Source organism: Sarcophilus harrisii, chromosome 2, assembly GCF_902635505.1.
Source record: "Sarcophilus harrisii chromosome 2, mSarHar1.11, whole genome shotgun sequence".
Taxonomy (NCBI): Eukaryota; Metazoa; Chordata; class Mammalia; order Dasyuromorphia; family Dasyuridae; genus Sarcophilus; species Sarcophilus harrisii.
The window spans coordinates 456,112,270-456,135,216 of NC_045427.1; the positions used below are offsets into that span (position 1 = coordinate 456,112,270).

At 34.5% G+C, this 22,947-nt stretch overlaps 2 protein-coding genes across 2 annotated transcripts in view; one reads left to right on the forward strand and one right to left on the reverse strand.

Annotated features, from left to right (window-relative positions):
- The window catches only part of SLC7A9 (solute carrier family 7 member 9), a 38,177-nt gene extending 25,257 nt beyond the window's left edge, over positions 1 to 12,920 (forward strand). The window contains exons 6-12 of the mRNA XM_031954382.1: positions 1,414 to 1,458; positions 2,504 to 2,627; positions 4,084 to 4,187; positions 5,022 to 5,118; positions 5,762 to 5,911; positions 7,287 to 7,461; positions 12,394 to 12,920. Coding sequence (XP_031810242.1) covers positions 1,414 to 1,458; positions 2,504 to 2,627; positions 4,084 to 4,187; positions 5,022 to 5,118; positions 5,762 to 5,911; positions 7,287 to 7,461; positions 12,394 to 12,458 — 760 coding nt within the window. The 3' untranslated portion in view covers positions 12,459 to 12,920. The remainder of the gene's footprint in view (positions 1 to 1,413; positions 1,459 to 2,503; positions 2,628 to 4,083; positions 4,188 to 5,021; positions 5,119 to 5,761; positions 5,912 to 7,286; positions 7,462 to 12,393) is intronic.
- Positions 12,921 to 13,049: 129 nt separating this feature from the next.
- The window catches only part of TDRD12 (tudor domain containing 12), a 57,117-nt gene continuing 47,219 nt past the window's right edge, over positions 13,050 to 22,947 (reverse strand). Inside the window, exons 24-32 of the mRNA XM_031954381.1 lie at positions 22,681 to 22,891; positions 21,277 to 21,369; positions 19,856 to 20,028; positions 18,744 to 18,871; positions 18,050 to 18,113; positions 16,963 to 17,076; positions 16,719 to 16,872; positions 16,538 to 16,604; positions 13,050 to 15,065 (exon numbers count right to left, since the gene is read on the reverse strand). Of these exons, the coding sequence (XP_031810241.1) occupies positions 14,974 to 15,065; positions 16,538 to 16,604; positions 16,719 to 16,872; positions 16,963 to 17,076; positions 18,050 to 18,113; positions 18,744 to 18,871; positions 19,856 to 20,028; positions 21,277 to 21,369; positions 22,681 to 22,891 (1,096 nt within the window). The 3' untranslated portion in view covers positions 13,050 to 14,973. The remainder of the gene's footprint in view (positions 15,066 to 16,537; positions 16,605 to 16,718; positions 16,873 to 16,962; positions 17,077 to 18,049; positions 18,114 to 18,743; positions 18,872 to 19,855; positions 20,029 to 21,276; positions 21,370 to 22,680; positions 22,892 to 22,947) is intronic.

A 22,947-nucleotide genomic window follows, 5' to 3' on the forward strand; every position in this document is an offset into this window, starting at 1 on the left:
AAGAAGAGAAATGCAAATTAGAACAATGCTAAGGTACCACCTCATACCCACCAGAGGGACAAGGCTAACTATGGGAAATGACAAATGTTAAAAAGGCTGTGTGAAAGCAGGTACAGTAATACACAGTTGGTGAAATTATGAACTTGTCCAGTGATTTTGTAAAGCAGTTTGGAACTATGCCCAAAAAGCTATTGGGCTGTGAATTCTTTTTGGCCCATTGATACTACTACCAGGTCTATACCACAAAGAAGTTTGAAAAAAAAAAAAAGAGGAAAATGACCCATATTCCAACTCTTTTGTGGTAGCAAAGAATTGGAAACAAACATTTGTTGAAATGAGGATTGGGGTCATTTCAGAAAAACCTGGGAAGACTTGTCTGAACTAATGCAAAGTGAAAGTGAACGGAACCATGAGAACAATTTGCATAATGACCATGATATTAAGATAATTTTGAAAGATTTAGGCATTCTAATTAACACAAAGACAATCCACAATTCCAGTGTACTCCATAAGAGTAGACTGAGACATACTAAAATTTCCTGTTAGGGAAAATTGGAATGTCACTTAGGACCCTGTGCTATCTTTGGAAATGCGTTTAGGCTGCAGTAAGTTCTCATGCAAACTTTGTTGTTACAGAAATTTGTTTTCTTTCAGAAACTCTCATTGGTTACATCCTTACTTCTATCTGTTCCCCAAAACTACATAATGAAAATTCAAATACATGTATTAGGGGCAACTAGGAGTGGGAAAATGCCAGGCCTGGAATCCAGAAAACCTGAGTTTAAATTTGGCCTTAGATCCTTGGGCAAGTTATATACTCTCTATTTGACTCAGTTTCCTCATCTGTAAATTGGGATAATAATAGCACCTACCTATAAGTAGGTGTTATAAGAACCAAATGAGATAATTGTAAATCATGTAGCACAGTGCCTGGCCCTTAGGGAATTCTATATAAATATTAGTTGTTATTATTGTTGTTATGTTATTATAAAGATAATGGTAGGTCTCCACAGAAAGTTCTTGATGTCTGTCATTGAGTCCACAGGCCTTGGCAGTCTACTCTTGCATGAGAAGAATAGGAATAGGGAAGACCTTTCTTGTCAGTTAGGCAGACAATACACATTGATTAAGCTCTCACTGGGTACGAGGCCCTGTGCTAAGCATGGGGTTCAAAGGAAGGCAAGAACATAATCCCTGACCTTAAAAAGATCACATGCAAGATTGGAAGGCAACAAGCAAAAGTTGTACTGTAAGATAGCCCCGGTATAGGTAAAAGATCATCTCAAAGAAAAGTCACTTGTAAAGTGTGTAACAAAAGGGGGGAGCAGTGGGAAGAGGAGGACAAGGACTTTGGCAAGCCTCCCTACACAAAACAGAGAAATATTGATAGACATGCTATTTTTCTTTTTCCAGGAATCAACTCAATTACATCACAGAAGAGCTTAAAAACCCCTATAGGTAAGTGTTTCTGGGCCCAGCTAGAGAAACAAACAAAAGGCAAGATGAAGAGGCAGGAGTCCCACAGATAATCAAGGTCTCTCCTTTCTGGCCCCTCCAGTGTCCTTTGTACCTCTTCAAAGGTGAATTGAATGCTAAATGGAGATCTTGGAAATCGCACTTTGGGAACTTTTGGTGGTCTCAGGGAGAAGGCAATCCATGGGACAATAGGGTCTAGGCTGCGGCTTTGATTTGTCAGTTAGAAAGGGCAAAACAAGTAACATTTTTTATAACATTCTATATCGTTGATCTGTCTTAGCAAAACTTTTCACTTTTAGATGTCCAATGTCTAAAGCCTTGGATTTGGAGTCAGAAACCCTTGAGTTGAAATCTGACCTCAGATGTTTAGCCTGACACTGGGAAAGTCACTTTGATTCTACCTGCCTCGGTTTTCTCAACTGTAAAATGGGGCTACTGATAGCACTTAACTCCCACAGTGGTTGTGAAGATAAAATGAGATAATAGTTATAAAGCTCGATGTAAATGCTAGCTATTATTATATAAATGCTAGTATACCACTACCCTTTTTTCATGGAAATGCATGCTCAGTGACCTCCCACTGTCTTGACAAATTCTGGAGCAGTCTTTTGACAAAGAACACATCATTGTTTTGACAAAGAAACTGACACAATGCAGGCCATAATGTCCAGCTGCTTCAATAAACGAATGTTCCTGAGTCTCTGAATCCCAGGTTTTCAGTAGGTCATTTAACATTTTATATACATACACACACACACAGAAAGATTATAATTTAAGATTGTTTTTCCCATATGCTTTTGAAGTTGTGTGAACTTTTTTTTACCTAAAGCAGGAGAATCTGCTTCAAAAATTGATTTTTTTCAGTTACTTTTGGTAATGTTAGTTATAATATTACTGAGTTAAAATTTGAGTTTTGTGTAATGATTTTTGTCCATTCACCAAATAATATTAAGAAAGATTTTATGTCACATATTTTGAGAAATCCCAACAATTTAAAATACTATGTTCTTTTGTTTTTGCAAACTAGAAACTTGCCCCTGGCTATCATTATTGGCATCCCCTTGGTAACAGTGTGTTATGTTCTGATGAATGTTTCATACTTCACTGTAATGACTTCTACAGAACTCTTACAGTCCCAAGCTGTGGCTGTGGTAAGTTATCCAGAATTTTTGCAAGATTATTATCTTATTTATTATCAATATTATTAATGGTATTATTAGTGATTATAGACACAGAGGTCACCCTGAACTCTTGAATGCTATACTATTTATAATATACATAAAATATATAATAGTATTATAACAATAGTCATAATATTATCTTATTATCAGTATTATTAATGGTATTATCAGTAATTAGAGGCACAGAGGTCACTGAGTTCTTGAATGTTATACTATCTAATTATATATATAATATTATTATCATATTATTTTATTTATTATCAGAATTATTAATGGTGTCATTATTAGTGATTAGAGGCACAGAAGTCACCCTGAGTTTTTGAATATTAATTATACTATCATCTAATTTATATATATACACACACACACACACACACACATATATAATATATCTACCTTCTGATTCCATAACCTCTGATATCTCTGATATCTGAATCTATGATCCCCTGGTTAGAAATATATGCTTCCCTTGAAAATGAGACAACCCCGAACACTGGCATAGTAGGAAAACAAATTCTTTTGAATCATTAAAGATGCTCAGACACTTCTTCACAGGAGATGGAGGCATTAAAGATCATTTCCTCTTCAACAAGAAGTACAACCATCATTTCTTACAACCTTCCACCCTGCCTCCTTTCCCCCTAATGTCCCTACTGCAGAGCCACTCACTGTAGAATCAAAAATATCAGAAGCAAGCATCCCATCCATCCAGTGATTGTGGCTTAACATGGGGGAGGAAGCCTAAATCAGTTATTATTATATTATAACACTATTATATATTATAACACTAATTATTATATAATGATACTAAATCAGTGTTATTAAATTCAAATAGAAACATCTATACCTAAGGATCTCTCAAGATCACATATTAACATTAATTTTAATTATTTTGTTAAACATTTCCCAATTTTACATTTTACTAATCTGGTTCTGGACACAAAATTATTATGGGCTACATGTTGCCCATGTGTCTTGTATTTAACATCTAAAATTATCAATCAGAACAAGAGTTCTTAAACTGAGGTCCATTTATTTCTTTCTGTTACATATTTTTATAACTATGTTTCAATATTGATTCCTTTGTAATCCTATGTATTTTAATTTGTATATCTAAAAGCATTATTCAGAGAAGGGGTTCAGTCTTCACCAGACCAGTGAAGGGTCCATGACACAAAAAACTCCTGAATTAGAAGGAAAAGGGATTTTTGTCCATTAAAGACAAATCAGTGTTTCATGAAATATTAGGAAAACACTTAAGACTTTTAAGAAAATTGTAGCATGCCTCAGTTACAAAGGGCAGCAAACACAGAACTGGATTTAATTGCAGACCACCAAGATCTGAAATGAATCAGTCAAACCAAATTTGTTTCCACGTCCAAAGAACCTTTAACTTTCTCTGGAGCAACTTCTTTTCTCCTCCTAGACTTTTGGTGACCGGGTTCTCTACCCAGCCTCCTGGATAGTTCCGCTTTTTGTGGCATTCTCAACAATTGGAGCTGCTAATGGCACCTGTTTCACTGCCGGAAGGTAAAAGTTTCCAGTCGGTTAAGTAACAAATTATCTCTGTGATTAAATGTTCCCTAGGGGAAAATCCAAGTCATTTCACAGATATTAAGCATCTTCTCTATGCAAGCACCATGAAAGGCTTAGAACCTGATCACTGAAGACACCAGACATCCTTAAGTGACTTGTCCAGGTAGAAGGTGCTCAGTGTCTGGGGCAGGATTTGAACCCAGGCTCTCCTGCCTCCAGGGCCAGGGCTCTCTCCAGGGCCTCTTTAGCTGTCCCAAGACTTCTGCCTGGAAGAGCCAGGCTGACCACTCTGCTTCATGTATCACGTGAGCAATCCCGGCATGACCAGAACTGCACGCCGGAGAGCTCACTCTGCTGGTCCAGGGGAGATGAGAAAGGCCGGGAGAGCGTGTGGGATGCGGCCATAAGATTTCATTTTTCATATGTAGAGGGCCACGAGATGATCGGAGGAAATGGTCTTAGTAACTTTTCACTTCAAGGAATTTCTACCTAAGAGCTTGATATGAAATAGAAAACTAGCCCTCGGGTATCTGCAAACTTGAATCCCCAAGCTCCATACTCTCAGCCCTTGAGTAATCTGCTCATGTTGGTAGTTTTTGTTTTTGAAAAGAATAATTCTAATTATTGGCCACATTTTCTTCCAAGGGCCATGGTGCACTAATATTATGTTACAAAGCATAAAGTTCATTTTTCAAAAATTCACCACCCCGTGCTGAAGTTAAAATCTAAATTCAGCAGTGTAGTTGAAGCATTCTATTTCATTAATGAAGCTACATTACCAGCGCAGCTCACTCTTGAGCATCCCAATTTATATTTTCCTTTTGTCAGATTGGTTTATGTAGCAGGACGGGAAGGTCACATGTTAAAGATGCTTTCTTACATCAGTGTTAAGCGCCTAACTCCAGCCCCTGCCATCGTCTTTTATGTAAGTACAAATTCTTCAAGGTAAGGCTTTCAGATACGAAAATGTCTGTTGTTAATCATAAGAGTTTCCAAATAAATGGCATTCTTTCCTTTATTCCTAGAAGTTGTTTGTGTATATTGAAAATATTCAATGGTTTACCAAGTTTCTTCTGCCTTATTGAGTATCCCAGTCATAGTTTGTCAGCTTCTGCTTAAGCCGTCCAACGGGTGTCTATCCAAGTCTCCTGACTCCATGCTATAGATACTTGATTTTTTTTTTTCAATTCTAGGTCATAAATTATAGATTCTATATAAGCAAGAAAATAGAAGAAAGGAATGGGATCTCAACCAAATGTTGTTAACATTATTAAAGCCCTCTCCTCCCCAAGGGGAACTAAAGTAATAGTTGGTAGGCCAATTCAGGATGTTTTTTTCTATCACAGAAATACCAAATTCTTATATGTCAGATCGTTTTCTTTGAGCTTGAAGCCAGTAATAGATGTTTATATCTACCTTTGCCCCTTGCAAGGTTTAAGGTGTCCTCCCCTTTCTCATGAACATCTCTTCAAATCTATGTCATTATAGGAGGAATTATTTCTTCAGGATACATCAGGGACAATATTTGTGTTCTAGTAACCTCAAAATTCATTTTTTTCATTATTTAGGGCATCATTACTATCCTGTACATCATACCTGGAGATATAAATACATTAATTAACTACTTCAGTTTTGCTTCCTGGTTCTTTTATGGTCTAACTATATTAGGATTGATTGTGATGAGGTTTACAAAGAAAGATCATAAAAGACCTATCAAGGTAGGTACTGTTTAAAAAGAAAAGGCTTTCCCCTTTAAGATTTCGCTTTCCTTTCTTTCCTGATTACTTTATTCTTTTTTTGTATATATTTTACATTTATTTGCAGGAGAGTGTAGAATAGAAGACCCTTGAAGGCAATCTCTGTTCTTGTTCTTGGCTTTGTATTTCTAGTGTCTGACATGTATTAGGTGTTAATTAACTGCTTGTTGAATAACTGAATTTGTAGGTCCCCAAACTTTTACATTTACCATTTACTAACTTAATCCCTTTACTTATCTGATTAGACATAACAAATACCTCTGACATAGCTTTTCATACCATAAAACTCTCCAGCTAATGTATTTAGCTGATATATATTATAGTGTGTGTATATATAAATACACACTTTTAATAAAATATTATCGAGGTTGAAACATGCATGGAATATATTTCCAGTTTATGCAGCATATGAATTGTTAGCGATCTTTGGTGGGCATCCTGCTAGGGCATAACAGTTTAGTGGCATATAAATGATTGCCACCCAAAGATCTGAAGAAAATTTAATAATAACATATCCTATCCCCATCAAGTATCTAGTGTTCTCTTACTGTATCCAAAATCTTTAAGTGGCAGTAACCCCCTTCCAGTTAAAACTAAGTACTAACAAATCTTAGCTCGGTGTTCAGCATTTGAAACAAAGTGGCAATATGATATAGTATGAACAACACTGGAATTGAGTGTTAGGGAGTCTACTTTTAAATCTCATTTCCTAGATGTTTGAATAGGAACAAATTTCAACCTCTCAGAATCTATTTCCTCCTTAATAAAATGGGGATATTACATACATTAATTGCCTGACAAAGTTATCGTTCTAAAGGTACTATGAAATTTGGAATTATTTTTGAAAGACTTAATGACTCTGATCAATGCCATAACCAACCATGATTGCAGATGATAATCCTGACAGAGAAGTGATGGACTCATGGTAAAGACTGAGGTTTATAGTTTTTGGACATGTTCAATGTATATTTATTTTGATCAATAACATATAGTTGTTCGAAGAGCTTTATTCTTTTTTTTCCTCCAATGGTGGGCAGGGATGTGGGAGGGATAAAAATTCATTTTGTTAACTAGAAAAACTTAATTAAAAATAAATAACAAAAATGAGACTTATTAAAAGCTGCTAATAAAAGATTCAGAGTTTTGTTTTAGAGAGCCACTATATCAGCCTGCAGCAAAATCTAAATCATCAGTAATCCAAATGGGTCAGAATAATTTGACACAAATTGTATGTGCAGCTCTACAAATTCATACTTCTGTAATCTATTTATTTGGTTACCAAATAATTTGAATGCAAATGAAGACCATAATCAACATTTTTTTCTTTGTTTTACAGGTGCCTATTTTTATTCCTATCTTGGTGACTTTAATTTCAATATACCTTGTATTGGCACCAATTGTCAGTAAACCAGAGTTGCCATATCTATACTGTGTATTATTTATACTCAGTGGACTTCTGTTTTATTTACTTTTTGTTCACAACAAGTTCAGCTGGGTACAGAAAATTTCAAGTAAGTATAAACAAAACAGATTTGCAAATATTCTGCAAATACAGTTCTCCACAATTCATTGTATAAACTACTTGTCTAACTAAGCAACTGTTTATTGAAACTGGTAGATAAAGAGGATTAATACTATTATTAAATAAAAGTCCTACTTCACACCAAAAAAAAAAAAATCTCCATCCATCACTGAATTGCTTTCTTTAGCAGTCACTCAGCAAACACTTATTAAGCATCTGCTAAATGGCAGACAATGTGTTAAGTATTAATAGTCACTTCTGTTTGAAAATGTAAGCAAAATTGATCACTCAAAAAATTTCCAGGTATCTAAGAGTCATACAGAGAATGTAATAGATAGAGATCCCATCATTTAATAGTTTAAAAAAGAAAAAAAAAACTATATCAAATATCTAATGGCATTTAGAAATTCATTAACTCAATTTGTCTTTGATCTCCCAATCATGGCTAGGAAAAGTAGGTTAATATATCAAGTCCTAGCATGGTTATTAATGCAACTTAAAAAGATGTGTAATTAATGTTATCTTCCAAGGTCTGGTTATGTAGGACAAGTAGCTGCTGTAAATTTAAGGTGTAAAGCCAGGTCAGGAGATAACGAGAAAGATTTAGCCAGGTAACAAAAGTTATTGTTTAGGTGAAGCATTAAAACAAAAGTCATCATACTTCTTAAGAGCATATGGTGACTACTGGGGAAAAGCTATATTATTCAATTGAAATATTATAAAAACAGTACTCTGAGCAAAATATACAAATCAGTTTTATAACAAATATTTCCTTTTTGGAGGAAAAAAAACAAACTATTCTAACCCATTATAGCATGGGCACTCCCAAAGAGGCTTTGGTTTAATTTTTTCATATATAATTTTGTGTAGAATTTTGGTGCATAAAATAAAGCATCATGCATTCAATATTCCAATGAGCCTACTTAGAATAATTTAAAACTAAGATGCAAAAGTCACAAAAAACAAGATGGGAGGTCTTTGCAAAGAAATCACAGCCAAATTCAATTTAAAAATATTTTGAATACGTGAGATATAAACGATGCAACAAGAAATGCTAATTTTGCTGTCATCGAAGTAAACATAGCATTAATCTCTGCCCTTAATGTCTAAAAATATCTATGCTGATATATTTCATGTATTTATTCAAAGAGTTAAATGTTACTTCTACAGAACTATCTTTTCTTCTAACAAAGGTTTTATTGATGGTTTGAGTCAATACATTGTGGTCATTTTTGGAAAGGCATTCCTCCTTTCAAATTAAACTTTCCATTATAGCAAAAAAGAATTAAGCAAAGATACCTGATACCACCCACCAAATCTGATTGCAAATTATAATTCTTTCCAAGGTTTGCATCATTTACTGGACATAAAAGACATAAAAGAAAGACTCTAAGACGTCCAAAACAGATATCTTCTGGTAATGGCCATGGGCGTTCATGATCTTATCAGGAACATAGAGACCAAGCAAGAACAGAAGACCAATAAGGAGACAAGGTCTATTTACCTCCTCTTCAAATAAAGAACAGAGATGCAGAAGGAAAACATTTATAGCGGAGAGCTCCTTTTGTCCACTGAAATGTCCAAGGTGGTCCTTCTTTGTTTTAAGGAGGGTTCCCCAAGACCATCCCTGATCTTTCAGTTAGTTGGTTTCCTTTTAATCCCTTCTCATTTACACTGTTGTACTGTGAATATTGTACTTTTGTTTCTTCTAATTTCACTCTGCATTTGTTCTTATTGTTTCAATTGGGTCACCTCTGATTCCATCTGGGGTTTTCTTAGCAAAGACAAGAGTGATTTGCCATTTCTCTATCCAGTTCATTTTACAAATGAGGAAACTGAGGCAAACTGAGTTCAATGACTTGCCCAGGGTCACACAGCTAGGAAGAGGCCAAATTTGAATTCAGGAAGAGGAGTCCTCCGGATTCCTGGTCTCTTATCAACTCTTTTCACTATAATAAGCATTGCTTATGCACATTTTTATTTGCATTTCTTTGCATTAATTTCCAACCACATCATAATATTACATTTTAATAACACAGATCTTTCAGGCACTCTTTGACTGATGGGCACCCATTGTTTCCAGTTCTTTACGACTATAACGAGTATTTCTATGAATATGTTAGCACATACATTTGGGGCATATTGAGGGGCTCTGCTGGGAATCAGGAAGACTTTAGTTTATATCCTGCCTCCGACCCTTGCGGGGGTCTGGCCTGGACAATGCACCACTCCTCACTCTTAAGTTCCCTCATCTGCAAATTAACAGTAAGAATGGCTCCCCTCTGACAGGACAGTGAGCAAGAACTGAGGTTTCATTGGTAAGTTGCTTTGCAAACATTAAAGGAATACAGAAATGCCAGGAATTCTGCTTGGCTTGGCCCAGGGATGGGGTCTCTGGGCGTCCAGTCAGTTCTAGCTGTGTGGGTTAGCCAGGGGTCTGGTAGTTGCTAGCTGTGACCCTGGCCAAGTGACAAACTCTGCCCCCGTTTCCTCAATGGGGAACAGTGCCCTAACACTGGCATAAAAACAGAACCTACCTTTCAGGGTGGCTGTAATTTCAGAAAATCACTGAGATTGGTGGCTCAGTGTTTCTACATCCTGGAACCATCAATGCAGCCAGGAGGGCCCCAGCCCCTTTATGCTTCTGCGGGGCCTAAGGGTGGGGAGGAAACTCCTCAGGGCATTTCCTGCAGCTTCTCTTGGCCCACAGGCCCCCTCACTAGGACCACCTTGAGCATTTCACTGAACAAAAGGAGCTCTCCACTATAAATGTTTTCCTTCTGCATCTCCAGTCTTCATTCAGAGAGGAGGTAAATAAATGTCTCCTTATTGGTCTTTCGTTCCTGCTTGGTCTCTATGATCCTGACAAGATCATGAAGGCCCATGGCCATTACCAGAAGGTATCTGTTTTGGAGGTCCTGGAGGTCTTTCTTTTATGTCTGTGGTCCAGTAAATGATGCAAACTTTGGAAATAAGTGACCAGTTAAGAATTCATGACAGAATTGAGAGAAAACTCGACAAAATAACATCCCTTAAGATTTTGTAAAACATAACTTAAAGGGATCAGAAAAAGAATAGGTAGAATCCTAGGCACTAAATTGTGTAGGATGTCAGCTCAAAACAATGAGAAACTACCAAGAATGAGATTCTGAAGGCTCAAGCAGAAAACTGTTGATAAAGGAAAAAGGAAATTCTGCTGTTAAAAAAAAAAAATCTGAATTGGTCAGTGACTCTCATGTATAAGACCAAACCAATTTAACTTTTCTTTTGGTTTTCTTTTTTCCGGATAAAGAATAGTTTCTGGATTCAAAAAGACATACATAATCTGTCTTAGAAGGTAGCTGAAATCCAAGATCATGTATAGAGATGCCCAGATGATTCTGATGAATTCAAGGCACCAGGCCATCGCAGCCATCTCCTAGGATGGTAGGATATTAAAATCAGTTGAAGCAGAAGGCACAGAGCATAAGAGAAAGCCAAAGTGTCTAGTGGAATTCTCTTAAGGACTATTGCTTGGCCCCTTACTATTTTGTCTGATGTTTTTGCCAGGGACTCGAATAAATGAATATATGGTACAATAATCAAATTTGCAGATGGTACAAAACTCAGCCAGTTAACAAGTTGAGTAAAAATCCATAAAGTTCTCAATAGTCTAGAGTATCAGAATCATTATAATGTATCAATGAGATGAAATTTAAAAAGGATAGTTACAAGTTCTATATTTGGGTTAAAAAAATCAATTTTATAAGTGAGATGGAATAGCTCTGGATACAGAAAAAAATTTATCTGAAACAATCTGGAGGTTTTTAGTGCTCCTCAAGCTCAGTATGAGTCAGCAATGTGATATGGAAGTGGAAAAAAAAAACTTATTTGAAATCAGATTGTATTGGTAAGTACAGTGTCAAAAACATTCTGCCCTGATTAGAACTCATCTGGGTTATTTTAAGACAAACCAAACTAGAAAATGTAAGCAGTGAGAAGGACATGAAGGAAAAGGGCATGTTGAACTTGGAGAAGACATAGGGAAGGCAGGATAGCTGTCATTAAGTGTCCAAAGGTCTGAAGGTCTAAGAGTGATCGAAGAAATCCTGCTTAACCCCAGAGGACAGAGCGACAGATTTAAGATTGACATAAAGAAAAACTTCCCGACAATTAGAAGTATCCAAACATGGAACAGGCTGTATAGAAATATGTCTTAATTCTAAGACTCAGGATGGAAAATACTATTCTTAACCAGAGAAAGAAAGATGGACTCTGAATGCATATCAAAACATACTTATCTTCATTTTTTTTTCATGGTTTTTCCCTTTTATTCTGATTCTTTCATAACATGACTAATGTGGAAATGTTTAATATGACTGTACATGTATGACCACTAACCATCTTGGGGAGGGGAGAGAGGGAAGGAGAAAAAATGAAAATAAAAATCTTATAAAGGTAAATGATGAAAATGTCTATTTTTTAAAAGTACAAGTGTCCAAGCAAAGACAGGAGGACTTTTGAGTAGCTTGTGAAGGGAATTTAAGTTATATATAGTTTGGACCAAATAAAACTCAAAAACCATTATATGAAATAATTTGTTTCCTAACAGCTTAACTCAAGGAAATATTTTCCAAGGAATAGTGTACACAGTTCTCGTTTGTGAAAAATGTGTATGGAGAAGATGGAAAATCAAAGGGTTAAACTATATAATATGTCCAAAAATTGTTAAGTGCTATACTATCAAAGCTTAAAGCTTTGCAGTATTAGGCTATAAAGATTGCATACTTGGCTATTTTTAGCTATGAAAGCTTAAATCTGCACAAATTTACCTTTTGGGATACACTATATTATAGGAAGTAAAGAGTAAAAGTCTAATCAAAATAATTATCTATAAATGCCATCTATATCATTTCTAATTATATCAACTTTGATATTTCAGAACCTATCACTATGCACTTACAGATGCTCATGGAAGTTGTCCCACCAGAAGAAGATCTCGACTAATACTTGATTTCTAGTACATCGAGCCATGTAATAGATGTATTTTTGTATGGAGTATTTGTGATTATGTCTTCCTGATGTACATGTGTTTTTTGTTTTGTTTTTTTTTCAGGAGAATTTTTACAATTATTTGTAATATCTTTTTTTTTTTTTTAAAGACCCACAATTCTCTCTTGGCCTAGAGTTTATAGCTAGGAGAAACAATTGGGTTTGCTAAAATTAGCAAGCTAAGAAAACTACTCTGTCTTATTGAAACTTAAGAGAGTGGCAAATAAAATACCACAATTGTAGTGGTAACTTATTTAACAAAGAAAACACAACATTTATTTAACTGTCAATAAAGTAAGTTCCTTAAACTCTATGGTCAAATGCTTTTTGTATCTTAACTAAATTTTATTTTCTTTAGTACCTAACATTTTTCTCTGCAGGAAAAATCGGGCGAGACTGAACACAGACCTCTCTTGCTCTGAAACCTGCTCTTTATCTATGAAATCTGCTCTTTATCTATGAAATCTGCTCTTTATCTATTATACTCTGTCATTCAGTCAATGAAAATAGTGTAAAAAGAAGAAAAAAAACAAAAACAGAGGCCACTTTTGAATGAAAACAAGCATATTTTATTAATGACACATTCCCACTTCTCATTACAATGAAGTGACTAGATACATAAGACAAAACTCTGTATATTATTTATCACATTAAACCATTTTCCAAGAAAATATTTATAGTGGAACCTGAAAGCCTTGTTTCCATTGTAAAAAAAAAAAAAAAAAAAAAGTTGTAACATCACTTTTAACAGTATATATCTTAATACAAAAATGGCACTTGCACATTCCATACTTTTAAAATGAAATTATATAATTAAAAAATTCTAATGAACCATTTGGTGGCTTTAAAAATGTTTGGATTAAAAAAAAAAAAAAACAAATGATAGTAACTTAAATGTTTTTTAAAAGGCCACCACAACTTAAGCTAGTCACCTGCTTTGCATTTCTTAGGATTAAATATCTTTAGACAATTCTATCACAGACTCCAAAAAATTTTTCATAAAATAACAAAACAAAAAACAGCAAGCAAAAAGGGATAAACTACTGACAGCAATGAAATCCTAAAGATTATTGGGGTTATCTCTGAGTACACAATAAGGGAATTCACTTAACAAGGCTTATATTGTAATGAGTTATTTTAAATCTGGGAATACAAGTTATATACATATTATAAATTAAAATAAAGTCAAAAAAAGGATTGAGAGACACTGGATAAAGTACATGATGATAATTTGATACCTTTTACTCAGTTTAAATTCAACCATCAAAAAAGAAAATCTAACTTCACTTTAAATTACATGTACCTGCTTCCCCAACACTCAGTTCCACCTGCAGTACACAACATCACAGTTAGGGGAGCAAAAGTATATTCACTAAACTTTAAAGTTAACAAATGGCAAAAAGGAAGAGCTGCACTACACACACACACACACGCACACACACCCTTAGACCTACCTATACAAAGGCAAAAAATCCCCACCTACTCAGGCAAAATGAGTAACCTGTCACTTGATCTCATCACAGGAAAAATGTCCTAACTTTGTTCTTTAAAATACTTCTTTAAAATGGTGCTGTGATTGTCCCCCTTAGATTCTCTTCATAAGTAGCCCATTTTACAGATGAGAAAACTGAGACTCAAAGTTTAATTTTACTCCATGTCACAGAACTGCTGAATGGAAGAGTTTTGATTTTTATCAAATGTGCATAAAATATACACACGTATATATTTCTATTACCAAATTTCATGAGGACAGGACCTTTTCCTTTCTTTCTTTTGCTTAACAAAAAGGAGAATGTCCAAATTTCTAAAACTACTAGTGCAATTCACCATTCATTATCATGTCTACCTTGTAAATTTTAATTCTATCTTCAAAATTAAAGATCTATTTTTTCCCTATATATTCAAACAGAAATGTGTGTGTTACATCACTGAATACAAATAACTTTTAAGGAAGAAAATTTGGTAATTCCAATTAATGGAAATTGTAAAGCTTGAAAAGAAAGTCTATGTATGAGTTCTACATGTGCTTTCAATCAAACCTGTGATCTTGAGGATTTCAACATTGTCAATTGGTTAAAAACATTCTGACATTCCTTAGGACCTATGAAATCTAAATCTCCCAAATCAGTCAACAGTTGCAATTTCACTCAAGCTCTTGTATTCAGAACAATCTTCACTTTAAAAACAAAAGGTACATTATTAGCTGGGCATGTATTTTTTCAGCCAGGTAAACAATATCCAGCACCACTAGAGTATCCTGTGTCTCCCCTTGCTACTAATTTTGGTCTCTTTATGAACCAAAAATCAAGTAATTCTTACCATTAATAAATGACTACTTTTATAGACAATAAAATTTTTCTTCCTTGGAATAAAAAAGGTTCAGATGTGTCCACGCATAATTTCTCAACTTGAAGGTACAGTGCTAGACACTGCCCTGTTTCAGTTTTCCAACCAGGATTTAATTTGCATGCTATTCACTCTCAGTTTCACTGTCCTCTGAAGAATCATCCATATCTTCACTTATCTGCATACCAGCATTGAGTATCTTTCTAGAGCACACAACTTGAAAAAAAAATTACATACGCATAAGTAATTAGATACTTCCTGGTTATTTCAGAGTAGGGAGCCAAGCAAGCTCAGTCAATTCTTTTTATGTCAAAACATGTCATAGCACAATGTTCTTTGGAATGTAAGTGTGAACAATTTATGTACTGAAAAATTAGATATTCTCTATTCATAGATATTTCATAAAGAAATATTTTATTTCAATTATTCAATTATTTTCCTTAAGAAAAAGCTTTTCCTTCCTAGCTGTGTGACCAGGGACAAATCATTTAACCCCAATTGTCTCAGAAAAAAAAAAAAAAAGAAAGAAAGAAAAAGCTTTTCTGTGCATGGTTTTATGTGTTAAGTTCAAAAATTAAAAGCTGATTAATATGCTATGCCACTAATTTAGGGGGAAAAAAACTATTTTCTATCACTGCACTAATATTTCCTTAAAGAAAAAAAAAAAAAGTTAAACAGGAAGCTAAAGGAACAATAGAGTTCACAGATTAGATAAGCGTTAAGCAACAGCAACACTTCTTATTCCAAAACTAATATGTCAAGATTTGGATATCCTGTACTTTTTGATTCTTTCTGGTTTTTTTTTTTTTGTCTGAATTCAGCTGATTAATTCTAGCTTATAAACTATCAAAATCAGCCGCCTTTTCCATAAGTACAAGGAAAATTTATTTTAAAAGTAGCATTATTTTTTAGACCAAATAGTTATATGTTTATGACAGGTCACAGAATACAACTTCTCTGTATACAAATCTGGATATGCTACAGATTCAATAAAGCATTTTTTCCCCAAGTATTATTATCTATTTTAAGAAGCCTACTAAGAGCTTTTTAACAGCTTATAACATAGTTCTCAAACTAATTACTCAGTATAGCACTGGAGGAAAAAAAAGTTTCACTACATGAAACTAGATTCTGCAGAATAGCAGACATGATATGGATACAACCCACTAAGTGTATAGTCACGGATAAACAATTTTCCTCATTTATGAAATGGAGACAATATCACCTGCACTAATTACCTGACAAATTTCTTTAGAGGAAAAGTATAAATCTCAGATATTCATTAAAAGAAAAAAATTACTTGGATTGTTAAAATCATGTGTAATGCATAAGAAATTTTAAAAATATACTTATTCCATTCTTGCTAAAAGTCTCATAATATCTACTTGGCTAACAACTTTCCAATATCTTCTTAAGCAATAGATATGTGGAAAAAATTAATATGAACTCTAATTCTTACATGAATTTTAATAGACGTAAAATGCCTCAGAAAGGTTTAAATTCCTAAAGAATCTTAGACATCTACAAGTGACTCCACATAGCCATAATTCCTGAATTTGGCTCCCACCCTACTGACCGCTTTTGCTTCAGTCTTCTTCTTCTAAGGCTAACATATAGCCTTATCAAGTAAGTACAATTTTTTCCTCTTAAAATTTTTTTTCTCCTTTTTTCTAATAAAACAGTCTTACCATTAGAAAAGGGGCTTATATCTTCACATTCCTCCCAATGATCGAAATCAAAAGACACGTTAGGATTCTGTTAAATATAAAATGTAATATTAACTGAAAAAACTATATATATATATATATATATATATATATATACACCAAGAATATTAAGACTCTAGAATTGTTAAAAACTACTACTTACCCTTTTCTTGAGTAAATTATGCCAAGATTCTTTTTTCTCTTTTACAAGAGTAACTATAGGTTCTTCATTCTTAATTAGACATTTGGATTCTTCTTTTAATATACTTGCATATAAGTCCATATCAGCCAAGTAAAATTTATCTCCTACCCAAGCACTAAATTAAAATAAATTATGTTAGCCTTTTTTTTTTTTAAAACACAGTCAAGTGGTTTCAATTTTTTGGCTAAAATATATACAGGCCTACCTGAAAACCACCCTTTCTCTAAAAAATTTACATTTCTGATCTTTTACATTTCTTAGCCTTATCTTCACAATTACAACATCATCTTTTTGAAACCATTTTATTTCAGGGTGGAAACTACAAGAGAGAAAAGGAGAGAAGAGACATCCAATCAATAAATTTAACTAACAAACATTTGTTAAATATTATATTCCATGCACTGTTTAACTAAAAAGTAAAATGGTCCCTGATCTGCACAAAATAGAAATAGGTTTAGTTTTTGTTTTTTTTTTTTGGGGGGGGGGAGACATTAACAGTTGTGGGCAGGGACTAAGAAATCCAACATGTAAAAAAGGGTGCTTAAGACTTTTTTTTTCCCCTTGAGGCAATTGGGGTTAAGTGACTTGCCCAGGGTCACACAGCCAGGAAGTGTTACATGTCTGAGGCCAGATTTGAACTCGGGTTCTCCTGACTTCAGGGCTGGTGTTGAGCCAAGTTTTTAAGAAAACCGGAGATTTCAAGAGATCGAAGGGAGAGGAAAGTGCCCTTTGTAAGACAACTTGTGCGAAAGTTTCTGCCGCTAAGAGCTCACTGGTAACTTTGGAGACATTAGGGTGAGCAAGTGATGAAGTTGGAAGCCATAGTGCAGAAGGCTTTATACAAGTGAAAAGAGCAAATCTGGGCAGGGTTCTCTAGGAATCTGGTTGCGAAAGGGAGAAGACAAGAATGATAGCTTGAAATAAATGGAACCTTCTACTGATTTTTTTAAGGAAAAGGCGGCACAGGCATATTTGTTGAAATAGGAAAGGAAGCAACAAAAAAGAAACTGAAGGAATGACAGCAAGGACAATGGACTGAGCGGGGGATATACAGAGGTGTTTGTTGCAGGGAGAAGAGTCGGGTCAGAGTGCAGGAGGGAGTAAAGGATCGTGCTGGGGTGTTTTAAGGTGAAGAGGCCCTAAGATGAAAGCATGGGGGGGGAAAGGGGTGCTTGAGGGTGGAAGAGAATCAGACACAGAAGAGCTGCCTTGCTGCAGTATATTTATGTTTAAACTACCTAAGTAAATGCTTATTTGTGAAAAAAAATTTCCTTCAAATTATGAAGTCATACCTTTTATGCTGCTCTTGGGGTGTTTCTTTAATGTAATTATCTCCATCACTTTCTGATATCATTTCTAGGAAAAGAAAAAAGTTCCAAGATAAGCTTATCATTGACCTTACCTTTTACTGTATGGTGCAAACTTTCTTACTCTGTTAAAGAACAGTGCAATGCAACTACAACTCTCCTCCAGGTAAAAGACAATGAAATGAAGGCACAAATTGTTTCCCAATGGGCTGGGCTTCATGGATTAAAAGTATCAACATGCTTATTAATAGTGAAAATTAAAATCCACTAATGGAAAAAAAAAACTAATGATGCCATGAAAAGAGATCAGCCGAGCCCCGAATAGTTTCAAATCCCCCTTTAGATGCTAGACACATGACAGCAAATCTTTACCTGTCTAAACCCCTTTCCTCTTTTGTCAAATAGTGAGGAAAACTCTTAAGTACTTGAATGGCTGGTAGATTTGGAGGGTCAAATAAGATAATACATGTAAAATGCTATACAGATACTTTAAAAAAGCAATAAAACCTTTATGTGTCATTTTAAGATTCTTTGGTACACTCATGATATCAAAAATAAAACTGACTAAAATATTAAAATTCATATCCCTTTAAAAGATATAATACAATTACTAGCTATGTTTTTCAAAAAGCAATATATTTAACACAAGCAATTAAATACTTACTTCATAAATACTTACCAGACTTTGAATTTTCTGTATTCACTTGTAAGGAAACACTATTTTCTAAAATTCTGTCATCATCTGATATTGAGTTTTGCAGGCCACCTGTATCCTCTCTACTTTTACTGGATGTTAAAGGAGCTATTCTAAAACAGAATACATTGCCATTAGTACCATGTAAATGTTTACCAAAGGTTAAAAACAGATTTTTTTTTAAAAAAAGGCATTCATATAAAAAACCAGATGGATAAAAAATTCATGATGTATATTGTATTACAACATGTAGCTGGATGAGTAACTCCCTCAGTTTCTTCATCAGTGCACATGCTATAAAAGTCCAAAGTGAGCAAAATGCCCCATAATTTTTATTATCAATTATTATAATGTTAATTTTTGATTTTAAAAAACAATTCTTTCCTTAACTAAATTGAATTTGCTACATTTAATTTTAATTTATGAAGCCTAGATTAATAGAAATTTACTATCAGATTGAACTTTTTTCAACACTCCATTGTTCACAATAAAAAAAGAAAATAATACTGATATAAACTCATTTCTGCAAATGTAAGGAAGCCTAGAAAGTTATCCAAATCTTTTGAATTTGGACACATATAACCTATAAAATTTCTAACATTACTGCCTTTGTCAAAAAAAATTTTTTTTTAAAGCCCAATGAATACTATTTTTATGATGAAAAATTATTCCAACCTCTTACAAAGTTTCACAGTAGGAACTCTTTTAGTCTTCTACATGAGTTCAGACTAATGTCAATTCTATTTGAGCTTTTAGCTAAAAACTACTTACACCACGAGAATCATAGTTCATAGGCCTGTCTGTGGCTTTAGAAGCTGAGAGGGTCCTCAGATGCCATCTAGTACAACCCACCTTTTCCATACAAAGAAACGGAGGCCTACATGAAGGCAAGTGGGCCATACTCAGTTCTGACTGATTCCCCAGGGAGGTGCCATAGCTAGGCTTCATTTCCACTGCACTACAGACTGCCTTAATAACATAACTGCACTTAGAGAATATATTATATGCAACAGATAATATAACTTAATATATCAATTTTATCAAAATATAGAACAGGGTTTCAAAAATGCATATAAAAAGATGAAATGTTAACCCACATTGTTTGGAACGTGTTCTCTTGAAGGGCAACCATTTTACTTTCTTGGCACAGTTTTTTAAGTTGATCTATATGTTCTGGATTATCAGTACCCATTCCCATCGATAAAATTTCAGCTCGAACATTATATTCAATTACAGAAGTTTTCAAATCTGAAAGCTTGGTGAGATGGACCTTAAATTAGAGACAAAATATAAGTACATTTTAGTATCATGATTTTTTTACTTCAGTATACTTCCTGATTTGAACTGAAATGACTTATGTGATAGAATATAGTCACTAAAGACAATGCTGTACATTGTCTTTAGCCTCTTCATTCACAAAGCACAAGAGATTTCAGATACACAAATGTATATATTTGTTCCCCATTTCTCTCAAAAACTCTTTTTCGATTCCCCTTTCAATTTTTCTGGTTATATCACAGAGAAAGCTATAATTAATTTTCAAGAGTTTTGACAGTTTGTTCACATACAAGATATTCTACTTTTTAAGCAGGCAAGTGTGTACCCTAATTCTGGGCCTTCTGGCAGCAGTAGCAATAGGTAGAAATGGGCATGAATTAGAAACTAGTAGCAGGTGACAAAAGAAATGATATTAGAATCCGGAATCTAATGGAATTTAATCTTTTCTGCATCTCAACTATAAAACAAAATGTAACATAAAACTGTCATGAGAACAATTAATTTCCTATTTCTACATCAGGAGAAAACTAAGATTCACATATTTCATGGTTGCCAGTGCTGTACAATTTTCCAAAGTTTGACCCAAAAGAATGGGCTTGTAAATAAATTTAGACCTAAATTTATTTTTAAAAGAGGAAGTCTTTCCCCAAACACCATTTAGCACAATTTACACTAATATCTGACCTGAGAGCAAAATCAGGGACACTGGAGGAAACTGCCCTGAATCTCTCAAGTAAAGATCATATGCAAAAAACTGTGTCTGGCAGCTACTGATTCTTCATAAACAATATCTGACTGAAGTTTTTGACTGACATAACTGATTTCACTTTTATAAGGAATGATTTCTAAGCATACAGAAACTAAGTATCTTTTAGACCCAAAGGATCAAATGAAATATTTGGGAAGCATTTTAGAAACCTCAACATGCAATAAAGATTAGTTATTAATATTGTCACACTAGAAATAAAAGATCACTCTAAAATCTGAATATCCAAAAGCTACAAGGTGGAAAAAGAATGGGCATCTCCAGGAATGTGCTTTCTGGGAAGAAATTTTTTAAACTACATCTAAGATCATTAGATTTTTGCCATAAATACACAAATACAAAAGAAGAGTGTTCCAAAACTGAAATTAGATTTTGGTTCATAAAAGTTTTATTCTTTTAGGAAACTATTTGGGATGATTTTTGGTTCCCTTGTACATACTGATTATATTTCTTATAAGAATATGGCACACTTACCATTGGATCGACCCAAACTGTATTTCCCAAAGATAGAACTACTTTAGCCTCATGTAGTTTTCCTATAATTTTATGGTGAATATATCTAGTGACCTGAAAAAATTTAATTTATGATGTTACTTGTTACTGGAAAGATTGATTCATAATGAACAATTACTACAAAAATACATACAGTAATAAAAGCAATATTACACATGTTGTTTAGGATTAGTTCAAATGAAAAGAAAGTGGTATTTTAAAAACATGCATTTCCATAATCACAGTAAATCATTTGAAATTAGGATGCTTTTGATCAAAAAATATCTAATGTGTAACATAGAACCTGAGTGGTTTTTCATTTCTAATTATTATTTTGTATTATCATCACTTTTTTCTTACACCACTATTTAAGAAAGTGTGGTATTGTGAAAAAGCGCTGGCTTACACATCCCACCTCTGACACCAACCCGAGTGAAAAGTCATTTAGCCTCCACTGTGCCTCAGTTTCCTCATTTCTAAAATCAAAGGATTAGACCAGACGGCATCTGGGAGCTATATTGACATAAAACTCTCACTCAGTCAGAAAGCACCACTGCCATTCCTAAGGGACATTTTCTTCACAATTACCCAGGAGCACCCCAAGTCCTATGTTCCAAATACAGTGCTCACTATTTCTGCTGGGTCACATCCTCTTTTTTTTTTTAAAGCAGGATGCTAATCAGAGATCCAGATCCCACTGTGGTCAGCATTTGCATTTCCATGCTAATGACGCTGAGATCAACGTTCTGCTGTGCTGGCTGCCAGAATAGAAGTCCCCACACAAGTTTGTTTTTGTTTGTTCGCTCAGGAGAAAGAGCATACAACAAGACAATAAAGCCAGCCCAAGTTCTGATTGGGGGGGTGGGGGTGGTCATACCTAAAATAAAGGGTAGGCAGGGTCAGGTTCACTAGGGCTCTGGGTAGACATGGGTGCCTCAGCGGCAGGTAGGACTTCATATACCGAAACAGCAAAATATTGTGGGTTTTCACATGGCTCTTATTTGTGTTAAAGATGAGGGGGCAAGAAGCTTGAGCCTGGAGACTTACTAATCGTAGAGGAGGAAGATACCTGGGGAAATGGCAGCTAACTGAGTTTCAACCTGGCTGCCACTGGGACAGTCAAACTTCCCTGTGACTTAGTGAAGTGGAGAAGCTACTAGGGTCTTTACAGCAGACCATACAGCTTTTACAACCCTACACAAACAGAAACCTGAAATTTGTTCCAGACCAAAGTAATTATCGAGAAATCCCATAAATTAAAACGGAATTTCATACACATTCAGCTACAGAAATCATTTTAAGCATTACTTTTACATTTAAAAATTACTACGTAGCTCTCTTTGGAGAACTTTTAAAATGTAAAAACATGAGAGCATGGGAACTTACTTTTGGGTTCCATTCTATTTCATTGTCAATAGGTTTCACTCTACAAACAATAAATTCTACAGCTTGAGGAGGCAGATTTTGGAATCTCTGGGGTAGATGAAGCAGCTGATGATTTTTAGTATCACTAGTCCTGCCTTCATCTATAAATTTTATGTGAACATTAAAAAAGACACAATTTTCCTCTTTTGGGCTCATTTCCAAAACTTGTACCCTGTAAAATAAAGAATAGCTAAATATGTTTTATTCTAAAATTAAACAACCTTTGCC